The sequence below is a fragment of the Vespula pensylvanica genome, chromosome 9 (genome assembly GCF_014466175.1).
Source record: "Vespula pensylvanica isolate Volc-1 chromosome 9, ASM1446617v1, whole genome shotgun sequence".
NCBI classification, from domain to species: domain Eukaryota; kingdom Metazoa; phylum Arthropoda; class Insecta; order Hymenoptera; family Vespidae; genus Vespula; species Vespula pensylvanica.
This window is the reverse complement of record NC_057693.1, coordinates 386,949-403,505: the sequence shown is the minus strand read 5'-3', so window position 1 is coordinate 403,505 and position 16,557 is coordinate 386,949. Positions and strand designations below refer to the sequence as shown.

The 16,557-nt window shown below is 30.1% G+C and overlaps 3 protein-coding genes across 10 annotated transcripts; 2 read left to right on the top strand and 1 right to left on the bottom strand.

The window, feature by feature from the left end:
• Nucleotides 1-368: 368 nt before the first annotated feature.
• On the top strand, nt 369-1,519 carry LOC122631711 (thioredoxin domain-containing protein 17-like). Its single transcript, XM_043817720.1, has 3 exons — nt 369-847; nt 1,036-1,117; nt 1,291-1,519. Exons 1-3 carry the CDS (start codon nt 706-708, stop codon nt 1,445-1,447), a joined length of 381 nt encoding a protein of 126 aa, XP_043673655.1. The 5' UTR covers nt 369-705; the 3' UTR covers nt 1,448-1,519.
• Nucleotides 1,520-1,748: 229 nt separating this feature from the next.
• On the bottom strand, nt 1,749-10,101 carry LOC122631704 (SEC14-like protein 2). Of its 5 annotated transcripts, none has more exons than XM_043817704.1 (11): nt 6,903-7,027; nt 6,600-6,712; nt 4,799-4,868; nt 3,660-3,703; nt 3,398-3,515; nt 3,111-3,320; nt 2,882-2,962; nt 2,612-2,811; nt 2,378-2,523; nt 2,170-2,321; nt 1,749-2,100 (listed from the first exon to the last, which is right to left on the bottom strand). In XM_043817704.1, exons 2-11 carry the CDS (start codon nt 6,648-6,650, stop codon nt 1,994-1,996), a joined length of 1,179 nt encoding a protein of 392 aa, XP_043673639.1. In that variant the 5' UTR covers nt 6,651-6,712; nt 6,903-7,027; the 3' UTR covers nt 1,749-1,993. The 5 variants fall into 5 exon arrangements, with proteins under 5 accessions (XP_043673639.1, XP_043673641.1, XP_043673640.1 ...); XM_043817706.1 differs by having other exon boundaries at nt 6,600-6,703; nt 6,903-6,921; XM_043817705.1 differs by having other exon boundaries at nt 6,600-6,736; nt 6,903-6,917.
• LOC122631706 (calcium release-activated calcium channel protein 1) lies at nt 8,943-15,567 on the top strand. 4 transcript variants are annotated; one of them, XM_043817712.1, is made up of 4 exons: nt 8,943-9,081; nt 13,194-13,390; nt 14,728-14,856; nt 14,982-15,567. In XM_043817712.1, the coding sequence occupies exons 2-4, from the start codon at nt 13,229-13,231 to the stop codon at nt 15,507-15,509; spliced, it is 819 nt and encodes a 272-aa protein (XP_043673647.1). In that variant the 5' UTR covers nt 8,943-9,081; nt 13,194-13,228; the 3' UTR covers nt 15,510-15,567. The 4 variants fall into 4 exon arrangements, with proteins under 4 accessions (XP_043673647.1, XP_043673644.1, XP_043673645.1 ...); XM_043817709.1 differs by lacking the exon at nt 8,943-9,081 and adding an exon at nt 10,223-10,538; XM_043817713.1 differs by lacking the exon at nt 8,943-9,081 and adding an exon at nt 14,450-14,523 and having other exon boundaries at nt 13,322-13,390.
• Nucleotides 15,568-16,557: the final 990 nt, after the last annotated feature.

Genomic DNA, 16,557 nt, shown 5'->3' with positions numbered 1-16,557 from the left:
GGGAGAAAACATTTTTGACCAATCACTACGTACATTTAGAGTCTCGTCTGGTCCCATTACGAATCGTCTGACGTGAATGCTTTTCGCGTTGTTGCCAGTTTTTCTACCTATACGTTCTCTTTAACGCGGTACATTCAAATGACATGATTATGATTATAAAAATGATATTCTTTGCACGAAACAATAAAAGGATTACGAAAGTTTTATAATTATATATGCTTTAATTCGAATCGAATTTAAATTATTATATATTAAAATACAATGATGAAGGTTTAGATAAAAATACATGAACTTGAAATTCTATCGTTATGGTTATTTCTATTCGAGGCTTTTCTTTATGTTATTGTTCGAGTCAGAAAAAAAGTAAAAGTTCATTATATTTAATTACCTGCTTTCTATTTTAATTTTTAGTGAAAGGAATCGAAATAAATGTTAATACGTACATATAATCCATATTATCATCCAAATTTAGTAAAATGTTTTCTTCGAGTGTGCCAGTTTTTATCACGTGCAGATTATTTTTTGATCAGACATCGCAAACTGAACTGAAACAATAAATTCGTTATCACTATATTTAAAGAGATAAAACGTATTACATTTACAATAAGATTACACAAATTTCTTCTTTGCTTCGCATCGACAAAATATCGTTATTTGGACTAGAAAAAAACGTTTTGCTTGTATAATTAAAAGAAATCACGCAAAATGACTATTCGTCATCACGTTATAGGATATGAAAATTTTTTAAACTTTTTTGAAAATTTTCAGTCCAAAGAATCGATCTTTGTGTTATATACGGGTACAAAGCTTGAAAATGGTAAAAGTTGGTGTCCCGATTGTGTAGAAGGTAAGAAAAATTTCATTTATTTCTTTTGTTTTAAACTACATAACCTATTTTGTAATAAGACAATAGTTGCCAATGTATAATAAATTTACTTTTATATCATAGATTTCATTAAAATTATTTCTATTTTTTTCTTTTTTTTTTTTTTCTATTAAAAGTATTTTAATAAATATCATATGAATTTAATATAGCGGAGCCGTTTATAGAAGCTGGATTACAAGTACTGACTGAGACATCCCATTTTGTTGTGGTTGAAGTAGGAGATAGAGCATTGTGAGTATATGAGGTTTTTTAATTAAATTTATTCATATGTAGAATCTTTAGTAAATATTTGATATACAAAATTTGTAACCATTATTACATTTTATTTCATTTATATTTTCTATTTTTTATAATATATAATATTGTTTGACGCAGAAATATCTGATCTTTGATTCTATTTCTAGTTGGAAAGATCCTAATTGTATATTCCGTAAAGATAATAAAACTCAATTAAAAGTGTTACCAACATTGGCTAAATGGGGAACTCAAAAACGTTTACAAGGTAGTGAGTGTCAAAGTGAAGAACTTCTTAATATGTTATTCACAGAGATAGATGATTAAAATTGGCCATTTTATATGATGTTACTGTTCTATAATACAAAACAGTATTGAATATAAGAATTACTTTTCTTATATGAGTGATTTTTCCATTACTTTTTTGTTTATTACTATTACTTTATAATCCTTTACTCTATAATTATTTGTCTAGTTAAAAGAATTTTCAATTTTATTGGAAAAATTCATTAAAAGGATTTCTTCAGTGATTTGTCTTATTAACTAAGTGAAATGCCATATCAGAGATAATTCAAAAGTTCTAAGATTAGGTAATGTTGTCACATCAACAATAATCTCATAAAAATTATTAATGTGCAAAGTATATTTTATTTTGGAATTTATTACACAATTATAGAGTGAAAATTCTTAGCTTATAATTGATATAAAAAGTTTAAAGTGAACATTTTTCCAATAGATAAGTCTATTATATATATAACTTTCTAAATTTGTTGATCTTAAGAATATTCTTTATTAATACAGCTGTAAGATCCCATTACCATTTATATATACCTCTATTGTTTCATTGCATGTTATTCCCATTCGCATATTATTTTATGGCATTTGTTCTTTTAATTCTTCCGATGGTGGTAAGACGCGTATAGAATAATGAATCTTTTTACTCCTAATGAGACTATAAGTATTATCAAAGACGACAGAATCTAAACAAAAGAAAATAAATATGAATATATAATATGATAGCATATAAAATTTTGATAACAATGACTCACATGTAGCTGGTTTATCACAGGTTACAATGCCTATTTCATTTAATTTATGTGCAGCTATTTTTGTAATAGGTACGATTTCAGTTTTCATACCTGACGTATCCTCTTTCAAAATACCGAATTTAATATCATAATCTTCCGTGCGAAAATCCCAACTGTAACAATTATATTATTCCATTCTACGTTAAATATATTTTTGTAAAATGTATACCTTAAAAGAGATCCCTCTTCTGATGTAGTCAAACAAAGCTCTAATTTATCTCCTTTACGAATAGTGACAGTAGTGTAGTCCGTAGATTTATCATTTTCCGTTTTGTCCACGTACATTTCCTTTGGTATTTTTCCACCTTGACAAATCTTAAAGAATGTACGTAAATATTAATTATAAAAGAATCTAAGAGCGCATAATCAATAGTAAAGAGAATATTAACGCTATTATATTTACCTTTGTTACGAGTTTTGGATTCCCATCGGGATCTTTTAAAGTGCCTCCGAAATGAGCAGGTATTTGATCAGCTGGAACTAGTTTCAATATCGCAGGCTTCCATTTCATTGGATCTGCTTTGAAAATTTGTATCTTCGATAATGTATACTCGTTCAAAAATCTTTTTGCGACGGAAAAGGCAAAAGAGAACATTTTCGGGGCTGCGAAAACAATAATTTCATATGGATAAAAGTTAATAATTTTAAATGTTGATAACTTTAGTTGACGTACCGTTAATGATGTAACACATTTTTAAAATTTCTGGATAATTCGCTTCGTACATTTGAATTGCGCTAATGACAACTTCACCGGCTGAAAAATAACAATTTTTTTCTGTTTCGATCATCGATATGCATATTTAAAAGACTTTTGACATTGGTATAATTTAAAGGAAGTGCTACAGTAAAATGTAGGCTTTTATTTTTCATAGATAGTTCACGGTTTTACCTGAATGCTTTACCTGGCCTCCACAAGTATTGCTTCAGATTAAATCCTTCCATATCGTAGATGACGGTTACTTTTCCAGCAAGTGGACCATGCTTCCTTACTTGTTCGTTGCATATCCTTAAATAATATTCCAAATATTTTATCAAACTCTTTATAATGTCTCTTCGTGTAACTACGTGAAGAGTTCCATATATATCAAATCCGGCGAAAGGTATAACAACAACTAGAAGAGAATACATTTGAAATATATAATGAGGATAATAATGTTCTATTTACAGAAAGATTCATGTAGCATTATACCTGGTGCATTTTCTTTATCGAATCCAGATAAACCATGTGGCAAGTAATTTTTGATAAGTTCCGGTTCATCCCATTCTTCTATCTTGTCAACTTCCCATTGCTTTCGCCATTGCATTGACTTAACAGAAATAAGGACAATTTTTGTTTTCTGTACTTGTTTTATGTACTTGTTTCCCTCAATTTTTTTTTTAAGTACAGAAAAGCGGATGCCTTTAATTAATCATGCACATCTCTTATATCGACGTTTTTATTTCGTACTCACGTTCCTCAGCATTTTCTCGGCCGCAGTGATGTTCCAGCTTCTCGCTAGAAATTTATAAAGACTTTATAAAAAAAAAAAAAGAGCGATGGAGAGTTCCATAAAAGCTCTTCATTGAGAGATTTAAATTAATTATTTAATTTATTTATTATTATCTTTTTTATTTAAAACGAGAAAGAGAAAGAGAGAGCATTAAAGTATATTTAGTAACATATTCAAATAAATGAAGTAAAACATCACAAAGCTTGCGAACGCAACGCGTTTCATTTCTTTTCCTATTCGTAATATATGTAATCTCCATATAGAGTTTTTTTATTAATATTTCTAAAATCCAACAAGCTTTTTTTTGAATTTATTAACTCTTCTGTTTCTTTATGATTTCTTATCACTTCGAAAAGAAAATCTTTATATCTTATTTTACTTTAAAGATCCAGCGTTTGATATATTCTATATGAATTTAGTCAAATAAAATTATTAACTGTTATTAAATCGTAACTACTCTTGACTGGTAAATGGAAAATGCGAGATATTTCATCAACGATTTCTAAAATCGTGATATGAAATGCAAGATATTTCGATATTCATCCGTAATGAGTTAATATCAATTGTAATGAATTCCAGAGTTCTTTATCGTCGAAGAAAGGCGCTTTGTTTTCATTTCAAATAAAAAAAAATATTTATTATGCGGAACAGACGAATATGAATTATGGTGACAACGTTGAAATCGAGTTTCTAACTAATAATAAAGTCTTCCAACGAAATTAGTTAAATTTGAAATTTTTATTTGAGCGTGAACGCGATCTCACGATTAGAAAGGAAGAAATAACAATGATGAAAGCAAAAGTCTAGTGCTTTAAAAAATTATGAGCCACAAACATGGCGATAGTTTGCTAAATGACCGATTATTACGCAGCACATTCCATTGCTATAATAAGCGAGCCAGAGTTAAATATCTTCTTTTAGTGCTCTCTTTTCGATATCACCCAACGTCATTAAAACGAACCGATCGAAACTCGGTTTTAACGAGCAAATATAAATATTCCGTCTTCTATATCTTATTAGTATTATTCGAAACAATCGTTGATTCAATTTTCTTATCGACGATTTGACAATTAATCAATGAATAAATATTCTTTCCCTACCTCGTAACCAACGAAGAAGGAAATGATCATCGTGATGGGGTTGCAGAATATCAGCAACGGTTCGTCTAAACTAAAACACATTATTCAATTAAATATTGTATCGATCTAATCAATTTATTTATAATATTGATAGAATTTTTCTATGAACAAAAAACATGTAACAATTTAAATAATTATTCTTCAAACGATTTAAGTAATTTAATTAAAAGAATAGTATTTTTTCTTTCTTCTTTTTTTTAATCTGTATTGTTTAGATATGACGTTTTGGATTCTTCGATTAAAAGAGCATGCACAGTGTTCTTGTTGTGATAATCTAATAAAAATCTTATTTTTAATTTACATATTTCCCTTACTCTGTCCTTTCTTCTTATTACGTAAAGTTATTACGTAATTAATACATTTTTATACAATTTTTATTTTAGAATTAAAAATGAAAAAGAAATTTGTTTACAATAATCTATTAAAAAAAATAATTAATATAGTAAATGACTAGGCAACATTTTTCTACTGTACAAAGTCTATTTTTTCTGGTATTATTATAAATTATATAGTAAGGATTATATTGATAAGTTTTTGTTTTCTTGTGTTTTGTTTAATCATAAAAAGCGACAATAACGTTTTACATAAGTATTCTTGTTTTTACAAGCCTATATATCTGTAATTAACATCATATAAGCAATTCACAGAAAATTGTTGTAATAAAGATACAAACTACGGAAAAACATTAATAGGAAACGATCATGAAGAAAAATATTTTATTATGATCGATTTAGAGAAATGATTCGTGACCAAGTGAAATCTTTTCGTCTTCCTGTAAATTTCCACCGTTTTACATCGAATAAAAGTGGCCACTTTTATATACTTATAGAAAGAAATCTTTTTAAAGGCAATGCGGAGAACGTACGAAACGAAGATTTAATCGCCATAACGAAACGCTTTCTACACGGCACCTATTTTTCTTTGTAATTGCGTTCAACTACCATTTTCATTTTGCTTACAATTAACACTTTTAATGATTTTAAATACAGATGTACTAAATTACAGATCAAAAGTGTTCTAATTTTTAATGTATGTTAAGTTGAAAGAGAACGATCAAAATATCATCTTTGCATAAGATGTTTTAAGAGAATGTCCCAGATGTTTTGTCGATATTGCTCATGAATCTTATTCTTTTCTCTCTCTTTTTCTCTCTTCCTCTCTTTTTATGCGGTCAGTACAGACGAGAAAGTATACACAAAGAATAGTATTTTTCTTACGATTGTGAAACTACGAACTAATACATTCTTTTACGAAAATATATTCTTTCACGAAAGGAGTAAAATATAGATCTTAAGAAATTGTATCGAAAACATAAAAGCATTTAAGCAGATGTAAATCGACAAGTTTCACTGAATCTAAATTAGATGATTCTTATTTCAATATAGTATCCTTGTTCAATATGAATCTAATTGAACGTTTCCCTTGCACTTTGTAATGAATTTCTCAAGGTCTATCTGACCTACTGATCTTTTCTTTTTTTTTTTTTTTGACTCTATAATCTTTTTTACGCGCATAAAAATAAGTTTTAAAAGAATTCGTGTAACTTTTTGCGAGTACATGTACGTCACCGATTCTACGTGATCTTCAGCTTAAAGCGTACGCTAACGGTTTCACGAAAGAGAGAGAGAAAGATAGATACATAGAGAAAGAGAGAGATAGAGAGGAAGAGAGAGAGAAAGAGATAAAAAGTAAAAGATAGAACAGAACTTTCTGCAATTTTTTTATCAATTTTAGCCTTAATAAAAAATAAACATAAGCTTACTTTCATCAAAGCGAAACGTTGATCGTCCAGTAAATTCAATGATGTAGACATTGTTATTTTTGTGCTTTAATCTTCTCAAGATGGTGACGAATCGATATCGAAATCTATAAAAACTAAATCATATTTTCTTAACTTCTCTAAAAAAAAAAGAGAGAAAAAAAAAGGAAAAAAGAAACGTTTTTACGAAGTCAATAAATTACGATCAGGAAATAACAATTTATGATAGAAAATGAAATTAAAAGAAAAAAAAACAAACTATGGAAATTATGAAATTTGATTTATGTATTAAGAGACGTTAATCACCTTTGCCCGTCAACCTTGTACGAACTAGTGGATAAGAAAAATAAAGAAAAACTGTACTGGAACGCGAGTGTTGTTCGACGCGAGTCGATGGACAACTGAAAAGTAAGTGTTGCGCGTGAAAACTTAATACCCTCTTGTAAGAAATATTCTATATAACGTTAGCTCCCTCCGGTTCTTTCGATGCCAAGCGTGGTGGGGTTTTTCTTTTCGCTATCGAAAGCTACCGTTCGATTCTAGCGTTTCTGACCAAGGTTTATAAATTACGTACATTGCTGTACAATACATTTAATTTTAGATAAAACTTGAAAATTATAAATGTATGGATCCGAAAGTTCTTTCAGTTCAATTGAAATATATCAAAAATTGAATAATTAAAAATATCTTCTATTATATAGCGAATATCGTATAACAAATATTGTACGCAATTTTTATAAAATCAACAAATAAAGCTTTAAAATTACAAATAGCAGGTACAATATTAAAAATAGGATGAACTTTTTGTAGCAAATATAGCATAATAATTCATAAATTCACTTTGTTTAAACAAATATTATCCAACTGAAATTTCCAGAACATTATTATTCAACAGAACATTATGATCATTCTATAATCGACAACGAATAGCAAGCAATTTCAATGTCACATAACAACTTTAAAACGTAAATAAATAAAAATACATAAAAGTAAAATAATACATAAGAATAAAAGTAAATAAAAGTACCAGATAAAAGAATAATTTTTTGAAATGTTTACCTTATATTCACTGCATAATGTTCACAACAGAATAAAATGCCTCGTAAATAATCGATCGATTAGATTCGAATTAGAATATTTATTGATACAGCTACAACAGTAAATACTAACGATTCTCTATAACTGAAAGAAAATGAAAGGTTACGGTAGGTTGATATTGCATTTGTTTATTATCTCAATGATTCTATTGCAATAATCAAACCGTTTCAATCGAACTAACATTGTAATATAATAAATTACAAGAATAATAGTGTACCGTGTATTTCATCACGTCGATAATTCTAATTAAGTCGTTATTAAAGATATTGGAATTATAATTTTCGTAATATCATTGTCTTCCCTTTTTCAAGTTAGTACTGCCATCTATAGGAGAAACAGTGCATCTCTCATTGAGTTAATTTTTATTATTAAAATTTATAGATCGAAAATAACAAATAAAATATTAAATAGGAATAATAAAATTAATTAAATAATCAAACATCTTTATGCTCTTTTTAGAATTTTGTATCACTTACATATATCTTTTCTATCTCAAAATAATTACATTGCCCGTCTTGAAAAACCTGATTTCCTCTCCTTTCTCCTTTAACCTCTTTCCCATCGAAATATCAATATTTTATGTTCTCAAACCTGATCGTTGTATGTATCTTTTCTTCTTTTTCTTTTTTTGTTTATTCTTCATTGTTTTCACTTGATAGAAAGATTGATAGAAAGAACGAAAGCACAAAAAAATAAAGTCATTATTGTCCATTATAGTCCAATCATCTTTGACATTTTGAGAATGAAGATTATGTTAAAACCTTAATAGAAATCTTATATGTACTTTGAAAAAAAAAAAAAAAGAACAAAGACGTTCAATATTTAAAAACGTGTTTCTTAAAAATTTATTATTTATTCACGTATATAACGCATACCTGTTATGTATTTACAAAGCGGTACAATCACCTATGACCTACAGCTATAGTTCGGTACAGTTCGGTATAATTCGGTAATGTTCGGTAATCGTTACAATCACAGCGACACCAGTATGCTTTCTCTACTTGCTCATTTTCACACCGCAAACAGCTAACTGCAAGTTAGCTTGGAGAAATGCTTGTTCGGAAAATGGTGGGGGAAATTCTTTCTCTTACTGCCTCTTACTCGTCGAACCTGCATTCTTTTCAGAATCGATATTGTTCAGCGGACATTTCTTATATACCAGCGAAACTTTTGTGGCTTGGCAGTTACGTTCATAATTTTACATTTCATCGTTCTTCGTAGTATAACAAATAAAAGAGTGAACATAAACGAGTAACATTATATATGAGGTTATATTATATATGAGTTTATTTTGAAGAATGCACCAAAATTACGATTTCGTTAATATACACACGCAAAGGACTGCTACTACACTTCCAAGAGAAAGAAGATTGTGTGAAGTGGTAATGTAAGTAATTTTGTAAACAATTATTTGTATTATAATTTTTAAACAAGGACTAAAATAGTAAGAAATGTTGAAACTGTCTTGAAAACTGTCTATAAATTTGATAAGTTCTTTGGAAGATATTAGTTCATTATCGTTATGGCATGATTTGCTTTTCTTATCTTGTCAAATAACTTATACAATTATCAATTAATGTTTGGATGGACATTGAATACTAGAAAGATTTTTTAGAAAAACAAAATTATTTCATCAAGAATAATAATCAAAATTCTCTTGAGCAAATAACAAGTTAGTTTATGTAATGGTAACTTTAATTAAATCAATGAGTATTGATTTAAGTAGGATGAGTCATGATATATATTTATACATCCGATATCTTGTATGAGACATTTATTATAAATCAGTATGAATATTTTGTATTATATCAAATAAGTATAATAAGATAGATATAAAATATAATTAGATAAAATTAAGCAATAAATATATTATGCAAACATGTAAGATTATTCTTTACAACGTCTGTGAAATCATGAAAGGCATTAGTCGAAGAAGCAACAAAGTTAGATAGGCTGTAATTAATCTTTCGATAGAATAAGAAATATATACTAGAATATATTTTTCAATGCTTAATATATAGCATGTAACTTCTTTCAAGGTTATATTTTTGGTGCGAAGAAGCATTGCTGACATAAAAATTATTTAGACAATGTTTTTTTCATAGTAATAAAATACTCTTTAAATTCGTAATGCTGAATGATTTATTATCACGTTATGCTAATGTGCATTGTTTATTACTATTCGTGTAATATATAAAAATGTGTGCATGTTTCATATATATACACAAACACATATATGTAAGTACTTACGTTCGTATACACATATTCAGATTTCTAAGAAGATACGAAGTTCTAACGTTCCATTACATATAACCGGATACGTATAATCATCGGCAAGCTACAGACATCTTCGCATTTCATAATTGGTCATTGTTTAGCACGAGAAAGAACGTCAAACGACAAAATCACATTGTCCGTCGCGAAACGCTTGACTCGTATATAGATTCGCCGGGTAGCACGAGTTCGTTCTACCAGTCGGCCATCTTCGTTGATATTCGGCAACGTTCGGTACACGATGCGCTCGAGCGGTTCTCTAGCCTTCAGTATGTCAACATCTGTTGTAGTAGTAAGTGGGTTGGAGTTAATTTTTTCGATTCTTTCTAAGATTACATATTTCCTTCAAAAACGATGTGAAATCTAGTAAAACTAATCGTGTTCTTTATATGCCGTTTATTTTAACAAGAATTTTATTTACATTTACACACGACGTAGCCATTCGTCCGAGTTCTGTTTTTTTTTTGTATATATGTGTATACGTGGAAACGCGTGAAAGAGAGAAGCGAATTCGCGGATGCCATGAAGACACACGATTCATCGTTGGAGCCTGTGACCATTGGGTTCAAGGTATGTTTCGGTGTATATGTCATAATACCTTTTAAAGATAACCTAGTAACCTTTTTAGGCGTGTTACTACTAAACTTAGTTCTGTGTCCGTGATTCTTTCTACATTTACAAACAATAATTACACAATGTTTACGAGTATGATAAGACAATAATTATACAATTTTTTCGATGTTTATTCTAACGTTTCGTCAGTTTATCCACGATAATAAAATCGTTCGTACCAATATATACTGCCCCTTGTTGATCTTTCATTTACAAGATATAGATAGATAGTATACGCACAGCTATCGTATAACGGTCTGCCATTTCTGTTATTGAGAATAATGTAGAAATCATTTTTAACGAGTCTAATTCGTTTCTCCGAATTTGCCGATGTTTCGAAAAATAGAAAATCGATGATCCCAAGGAAATATATATCATCACGATCGTCGACATCGATAGTAGAGCTCTTGGACCGTTTTAATCGTGATTTAATTTGGTACGCGAGCCGGTGTAAAGGATAAGTTAGGTACATTTAACGTGTTCGTACACATATACACGCACCCTTCTCTCTCTCTCTCTCTCTCTCTCTGTCTCTCTTATTTTCACTTTGTATTTTTAGTGTTATTGGCAACGCTCGTATTACTAAAGACGTGTTAGTGAGCGTGTCATTGCGCGAAACTTTTCACATAAATGTGACAAAAAGAGATCGAAATGAAATGTCTTCTTCTTCTCACGTATCTCTCTTTCTTTCTCTTCCTGTCTCTCTCTCTCTCTCTCTCTCTCTCTCTCTCTCTCTGTCTCTCTCTGTCTCTCTCTGTCTCTCTCTGTCTCTCTCTCTCTCTCTGACACGAATCTTCGTCCTTCTACGTTCGTCCTTGCTACATCGTACGTGTTCGTATTTACGTCGATGTTTCTCATCAGAAATAAATAAAACGAAGAACAAACGGAAAAAATTGATACTGTCCGAGTCGAGATAAATCCATCCTACGGAATTTTTCATTATGAAATATATATGTGTAGACGAACGATGTTTATATGAAAGTTAGATACCTTGAAAAAATATGCATCGACTCGATAATAATCCGATATTAACGGCTTAGAATGTCATAGTATAGTAAAGACCATTAACCGCATGCATAATTTTCCTTAATATTGACAAATCGATCCGATATAATACTATTTTTATATTTTCTATTCAATAGTGTAGTGATATGACCGTACATGTACTATGAAATCTGTTTGATTTAATCGAACCGATAATATAATAAAGTAACTTCCTTAATTTTATTTTAATATAATATACGTAATATGTATTGTTAAATAATAAATAATAAAATACATAAATATCTGTATAACAGCCTGTTGGAAACAATGCACGTATATGGAAAAAATATGTTTTAATAAACATTCGCAATGTTCGTAAAAAGAAGAGATCTTATTTTTTTTTCTTTTTCTTTTATCAGACTGTTTATAACGAAGTAATAAACAACGTAATAAAAAGTACGAAGTGCTAAAAAGCTTCGGATTTCATTAAAAAGAAAAATGTTTTTTGATGAGTGAAAATAAACGTCATTATCGAGAAAGATCCATTGAAATTATTTACATTAGAAAATCGATTAAACGAAGACCGAGTTATTTGAACCAGTTATTATTTTTAAAAGAAACAAACCACGTATATTTATGATATTACAAGTGTTACTTAAACATTTTTTATATATTGTAACGAAAAAGACTCAATGTAGAATTTTAAAATTCTGAATGAACGTCTATCGTCAACAATTGTAATGGTTAAGCTGCATCATTCGATGTTTCAAGAACAAATCGATCGTACGTGAGATATATGGCAAACGTACGGGATAATATTATGTACAGTAGATTACAAAAATATTCAGATATCTTTTGAAATGGAATCGTTTTGTTCTTTTTTTTTTTTTTCTTACATTTGCTAAAAAAATAAAATATGAATTTTTGAATAGATATGGAGAAATCAAAATTATTACGCAAAGTACGTGAGGGTAAGACAAATGAAAAAACAACAAAAGAATAAATAAAAGTAAGAAATAAGAAATTGCTTTTTCATTGTAACGTAAAGTTACCGTTATATCGTAAAACTGGACGTTTTATTACGATTTAAGAGATCTTTTATATTGTTTAGAAGATTTAATATTTAATGATATTAATAACATGAGATAAGCAAATCTCTTTAGAAAAAAAATTGACATTTTTCAATTTTCGTTTAATCTTTCACACACGTATTCCATAGAATAGACTTATTTTGTCAAATCTATTAATATATTTAGAACGAATACTTTACCGAGTCGAAAATAAAAATTCTTTAAACTCACAAGATGTTTGAATATTTTTGTGATTTACTGTATGTATAGAGTACGTACGTAACAAGGCGTGAACGTTATGCGTCTCCATTAAAGTATCAGCTGCGCGAGTCAATTGGCTGCGAACATGTGCTTTCAAGCAGAAACTTTTTAACGCTGATAAAGCGTATAATTTTCATACGTAAAAACGATCGTTACTCCCCTTTTTTTTTTTTTAATTTTTTTTTATTAATTTATTTTCTTTTTTCTTTTTACTTACTTCCGTTATTGATTAATAATTAAAATATTAGAAAATAACGTTCGGAATCTTCACGTACATCACATCTCGTATTTGTTACAGCGTGGATCGAGGACGCAGAAGAATTATCGAGCCTAATGTCCGTATGGTCGACGAGCACTGGACGCAATTCAGTGTTTGGTGGCGAGAACGGAGCCGGACTCCCCTCCTCACACTTACCTATCCACGTAAACGTGGGTCATTTACACACACGAACCGCTAATGAGCATTGCTTTCACAAGAGGTTCTACGATTTTCAGGTTGGTCCAGGTTTAAATCATTATTTTCCTTTCGATGCGTTAACTCCGTTCTAGACTTTTATTAGTTTTCAACATTATAAATCATTTCTTCCATATTTTATTAACCATATCGCATTATGTGAGGACTAGAGTTCGTTTTAAACGTTTATACAATTTTTCTTTATATTTATGAGATCGTAATTATCGGTTATAGGAAAAAGAATGTTTCTTTTTTTTTTTAATTGTTGTTGTTGTTGTTATTATTATTATTCGAAATTAGAAAAGACATTAAAGGTGGACATACGGAGTTATAATTAATTTTCTTGTTTTACATTTGATTCGCACATAAAAACAAAGTATACTTTGAGATCTGTTCCAATTTGGTTATTTGGGTTAACGAATATTCATATGGAAGCTTTAAAAAACTCGACTACCTTTCGGAGGCCTTCGTATAATCTTGATAATCGCTCATGACGTACACGCTTTCATAATTAATACAACGTAACGAAGTGCATACGTGCTAACGTGTCTTATTTCGATGCAAATCCAATTTAACATAATATTTATCCTTTTCTTGTCGTAATTTGGGTCGGTCGATCACAGAAACAAAAGGAAAGAAAGGAAAACATTTAATACATGTGTTGTCGTGGCGTTAGCAAAGTTAATCCAACATTTTTTCGATCTTCAATATCTTTTTTTTCTATTTTAACAAAAAAGAATACCATTGAAAAATATTCTTCAATTGATATAACACAATCTTTGACATACATAAAAATGAGTTTAGATATTTCAAAAGTGTTGAGTTGATAAAAAAAATTCAATAGACAGAACAATTTTAAAAACAACAAAGAAGCAAGTAAAAAAAAGGTGAAAATGGTATAATGCTGGGTTAATGTTCACGCACATAGAAACGTTGTATCGTGTATAATAAACGTAAAGTTCGATGTAATCTCGTTTCTCACTTCCTTTCTCATACTTTGTCTTCATTCTTGCCAGATTTCCCAGCGTTTCAATAATCCTTTTTCCTTTCAATCAATTATTTCATTAATGTCTTTCGTTCTTATTGTTTCTTTCGTTCAGAATCCCTGTTGGTTTTTCTATCCTACGCGGGACTTTTGGCAAGTTCCTCGCATCGACGTTGATAACGACTTTCGGTATGTTTCTCATGCTTCTTTACGAGCCTCTTGCACTTGTCACATCGGCAAACGATACGTCTATTATCTTAATAATAGAAGTTATTCGAGCGTGAACGAGAAATACAAAATAGGAATTCTGTATCGCGACAAAAAAAAGTCACATTTTATCGCGAACGAATGAATTTTTCGTTTTCTTTTCTTCTTTCCATGTTGATTGATTAGTCGAAGATGTCGCAGTCGGGTGATGGCCTTCACACACCGGGTTATCTCTCATGGAGAAAATTGCAGCTGAGCAGAGCGAAATTGAAGGCGTCCAGTAAAACCTCGGCGTTACTCTCGGGTTTCGCTATGGTATGACTAGAATGCTTTCTTTAAAATTTAGAATAATACATCATTCTTATAGTTCTTTTTCTATGTAAATTAAATCATAGTTGAACGTAAACAGTAAAGACTATGAAGATTATGATTGTCAACAGGTTGCTATGGTGGAGGTACAACTAAACTCTGATACAAAAGTTCCTTCGGAGATGTTAATTGCTTTCGCAGTTTGCACAACGTTACTAGTGGCTGTTCACATGCTGGCGTTGATGATATCGACGTGTATTCTACCGAATATCGAAGCGGTCTGCAACTTGCACAGCATAAGTCTCGTGCACGAATCGCCACACGAACGTCTCCATTGGTACATCGAGGTAGCATGGGCGTTCTCCACTTTACTTGGCTTACTTCTCTTTCTATTAGAGATAGCGATTCTCTGTTGGGTTAAGTTCTACGATTTCTCTCAGGTTGCCGCATGGTCGGCCTGTATAGTGTTAATACCAGTATTGATAATCTTCCTCGCTTTTGCGATACACTTTTATCGTAGTTTGGTAGCTCATAAATACGAGGTTACTGTATCCGGTATAAGGGAACTCGAATTGCTCAAAGAGCAAATTGAATCAACGGATACCGAAGGTAGAAACGGTATAAACTTATTGCAATCCGGTGTAACGCACGTTGTGTGATAATCCAGTACTTCGACTTTGAAGAAATACCATTGCAGCGTCTGTGACGCGGAAAGGATTTCAGCGATTTTTTACCACCATTCTCTCTCCCCTCATCCAATTACATTTTTTTACTGACCATTGCCGTAGATCAGAATACACATACATGTATATACTAATTGTTGTTTTTAAGAATAACGGAAGTAACCAGTTCTTTCAACTTCTTTATTACTTTCGAGATTTTGGGACTATATATGTGAAATATCCATAATCTTCCTGGAATGCGAGTTTGGTGATTCGATTGTTATATTTCCTTTATCGATTAACTTTAGGGAAATAACAAATAAGTACGTATGTATGTTAATGTGTTTCATTGCACACTCGAAATCGTATAAAATTTTTATATGGATTTTTGTGATTTTTGAAAAACGCTTATAGGATAATTTACTTTATTAAATAATCAAAATGATTCGATTAACATGACACTTATGCGAAGGGTACGAACAAAATTTCCTATCATTATTATATCGTGTTTATAAATGATAAAGATACGAAAAGACATTGTAACTTCTCCTTCTTTACCTTTTAGTTTTCTCGTTTCTCTTTGTATATATAACGTAAGTATTGATTTTACTAAAACATGAAAATAAAGAAGGGAACATATAATCAAATCCCTTCATTTTTGTTGTTTCATTTATTTTTATATAATAATTTACAGTTTTCTTAAAATTATTTTCTTTCCACGTAAATTAGTACCCTTCAATATTCTGTGTTATTTTATAATTCTAACAAATTTAGTTAGACTTTGTAAATAGTTAAATATATACATTAATTCGTTTCATTTCATTTATCAATGCTAAAGAAAATCGATAACAATCGTAACAAATAGTACAAGTTGTCTCTCTGTTTTATCGACGATAAATTAATTTTAGTTTTAGAGAAGTGGCGCTGCAGAGCCATCGACAAGAGCGACATTTTTATAATCGTAAGTTGGCAACAAGGTTCAGATTTAACGCGTGTGGTATAATTACTATTAAACGCTGATTGGTCAAGAATATATCAGGCAAGA

Bases quoted from the DNA above. Each gene is read 5' to 3' on its own strand.
- LOC122631711 (XM_043817720.1), top strand. From the start codon at position 706: ATGACTATTCGTCATCACGTTATAGGATATGAAAATTTTTTAAACTTT. The intron at 848-1,035 runs GTAAGAAAAATT...AATTTAATATAG, and splicing joins GTGTCCCGATTGTGTAGAAG to CGGAGCCGTTTATAGAAGCT. The intron at 1,118-1,290 runs GTGAGTATATGA...TTCTATTTCTAG, and splicing joins GAAGTAGGAGATAGAGCATT to TTGGAAAGATCCTAATTGTA.
- LOC122631704 (XM_043817704.1), bottom strand. From the start codon at position 6,650: ATGTCTACATCATTGAATTTACTGGACGATCAACGTTTCGCTTTGATG. The intron at 4,869-6,599 runs GTAAGCTTATGT...AATGTGTTTTAG, and splicing joins AACGTTTCGCTTTGATGAAA to TTTAGACGAACCGTTGCTGA. The intron at 3,321-3,397 runs GTATAATGCTAC...ATTCTCTTCTAG, and splicing joins CGATAAAGAAAATGCACCAG to TTGTTGTTATACCTTTCGCC.
- LOC122631706 (XM_043817709.1), top strand. From the start codon at position 10,358: ATGCCGTTTATTTTAACAAGAATTTTATTTACATTTACACACGACGTA. The intron at 10,539-13,193 runs GTATGTTTCGGT...TATTTGTTACAG, and splicing joins CTGTGACCATTGGGTTCAAG to CGTGGATCGAGGACGCAGAA. The intron at 13,391-14,727 runs GTTGGTCCAGGT...TTGATTGATTAG, and splicing joins AGAGGTTCTACGATTTTCAG to TCGAAGATGTCGCAGTCGGG.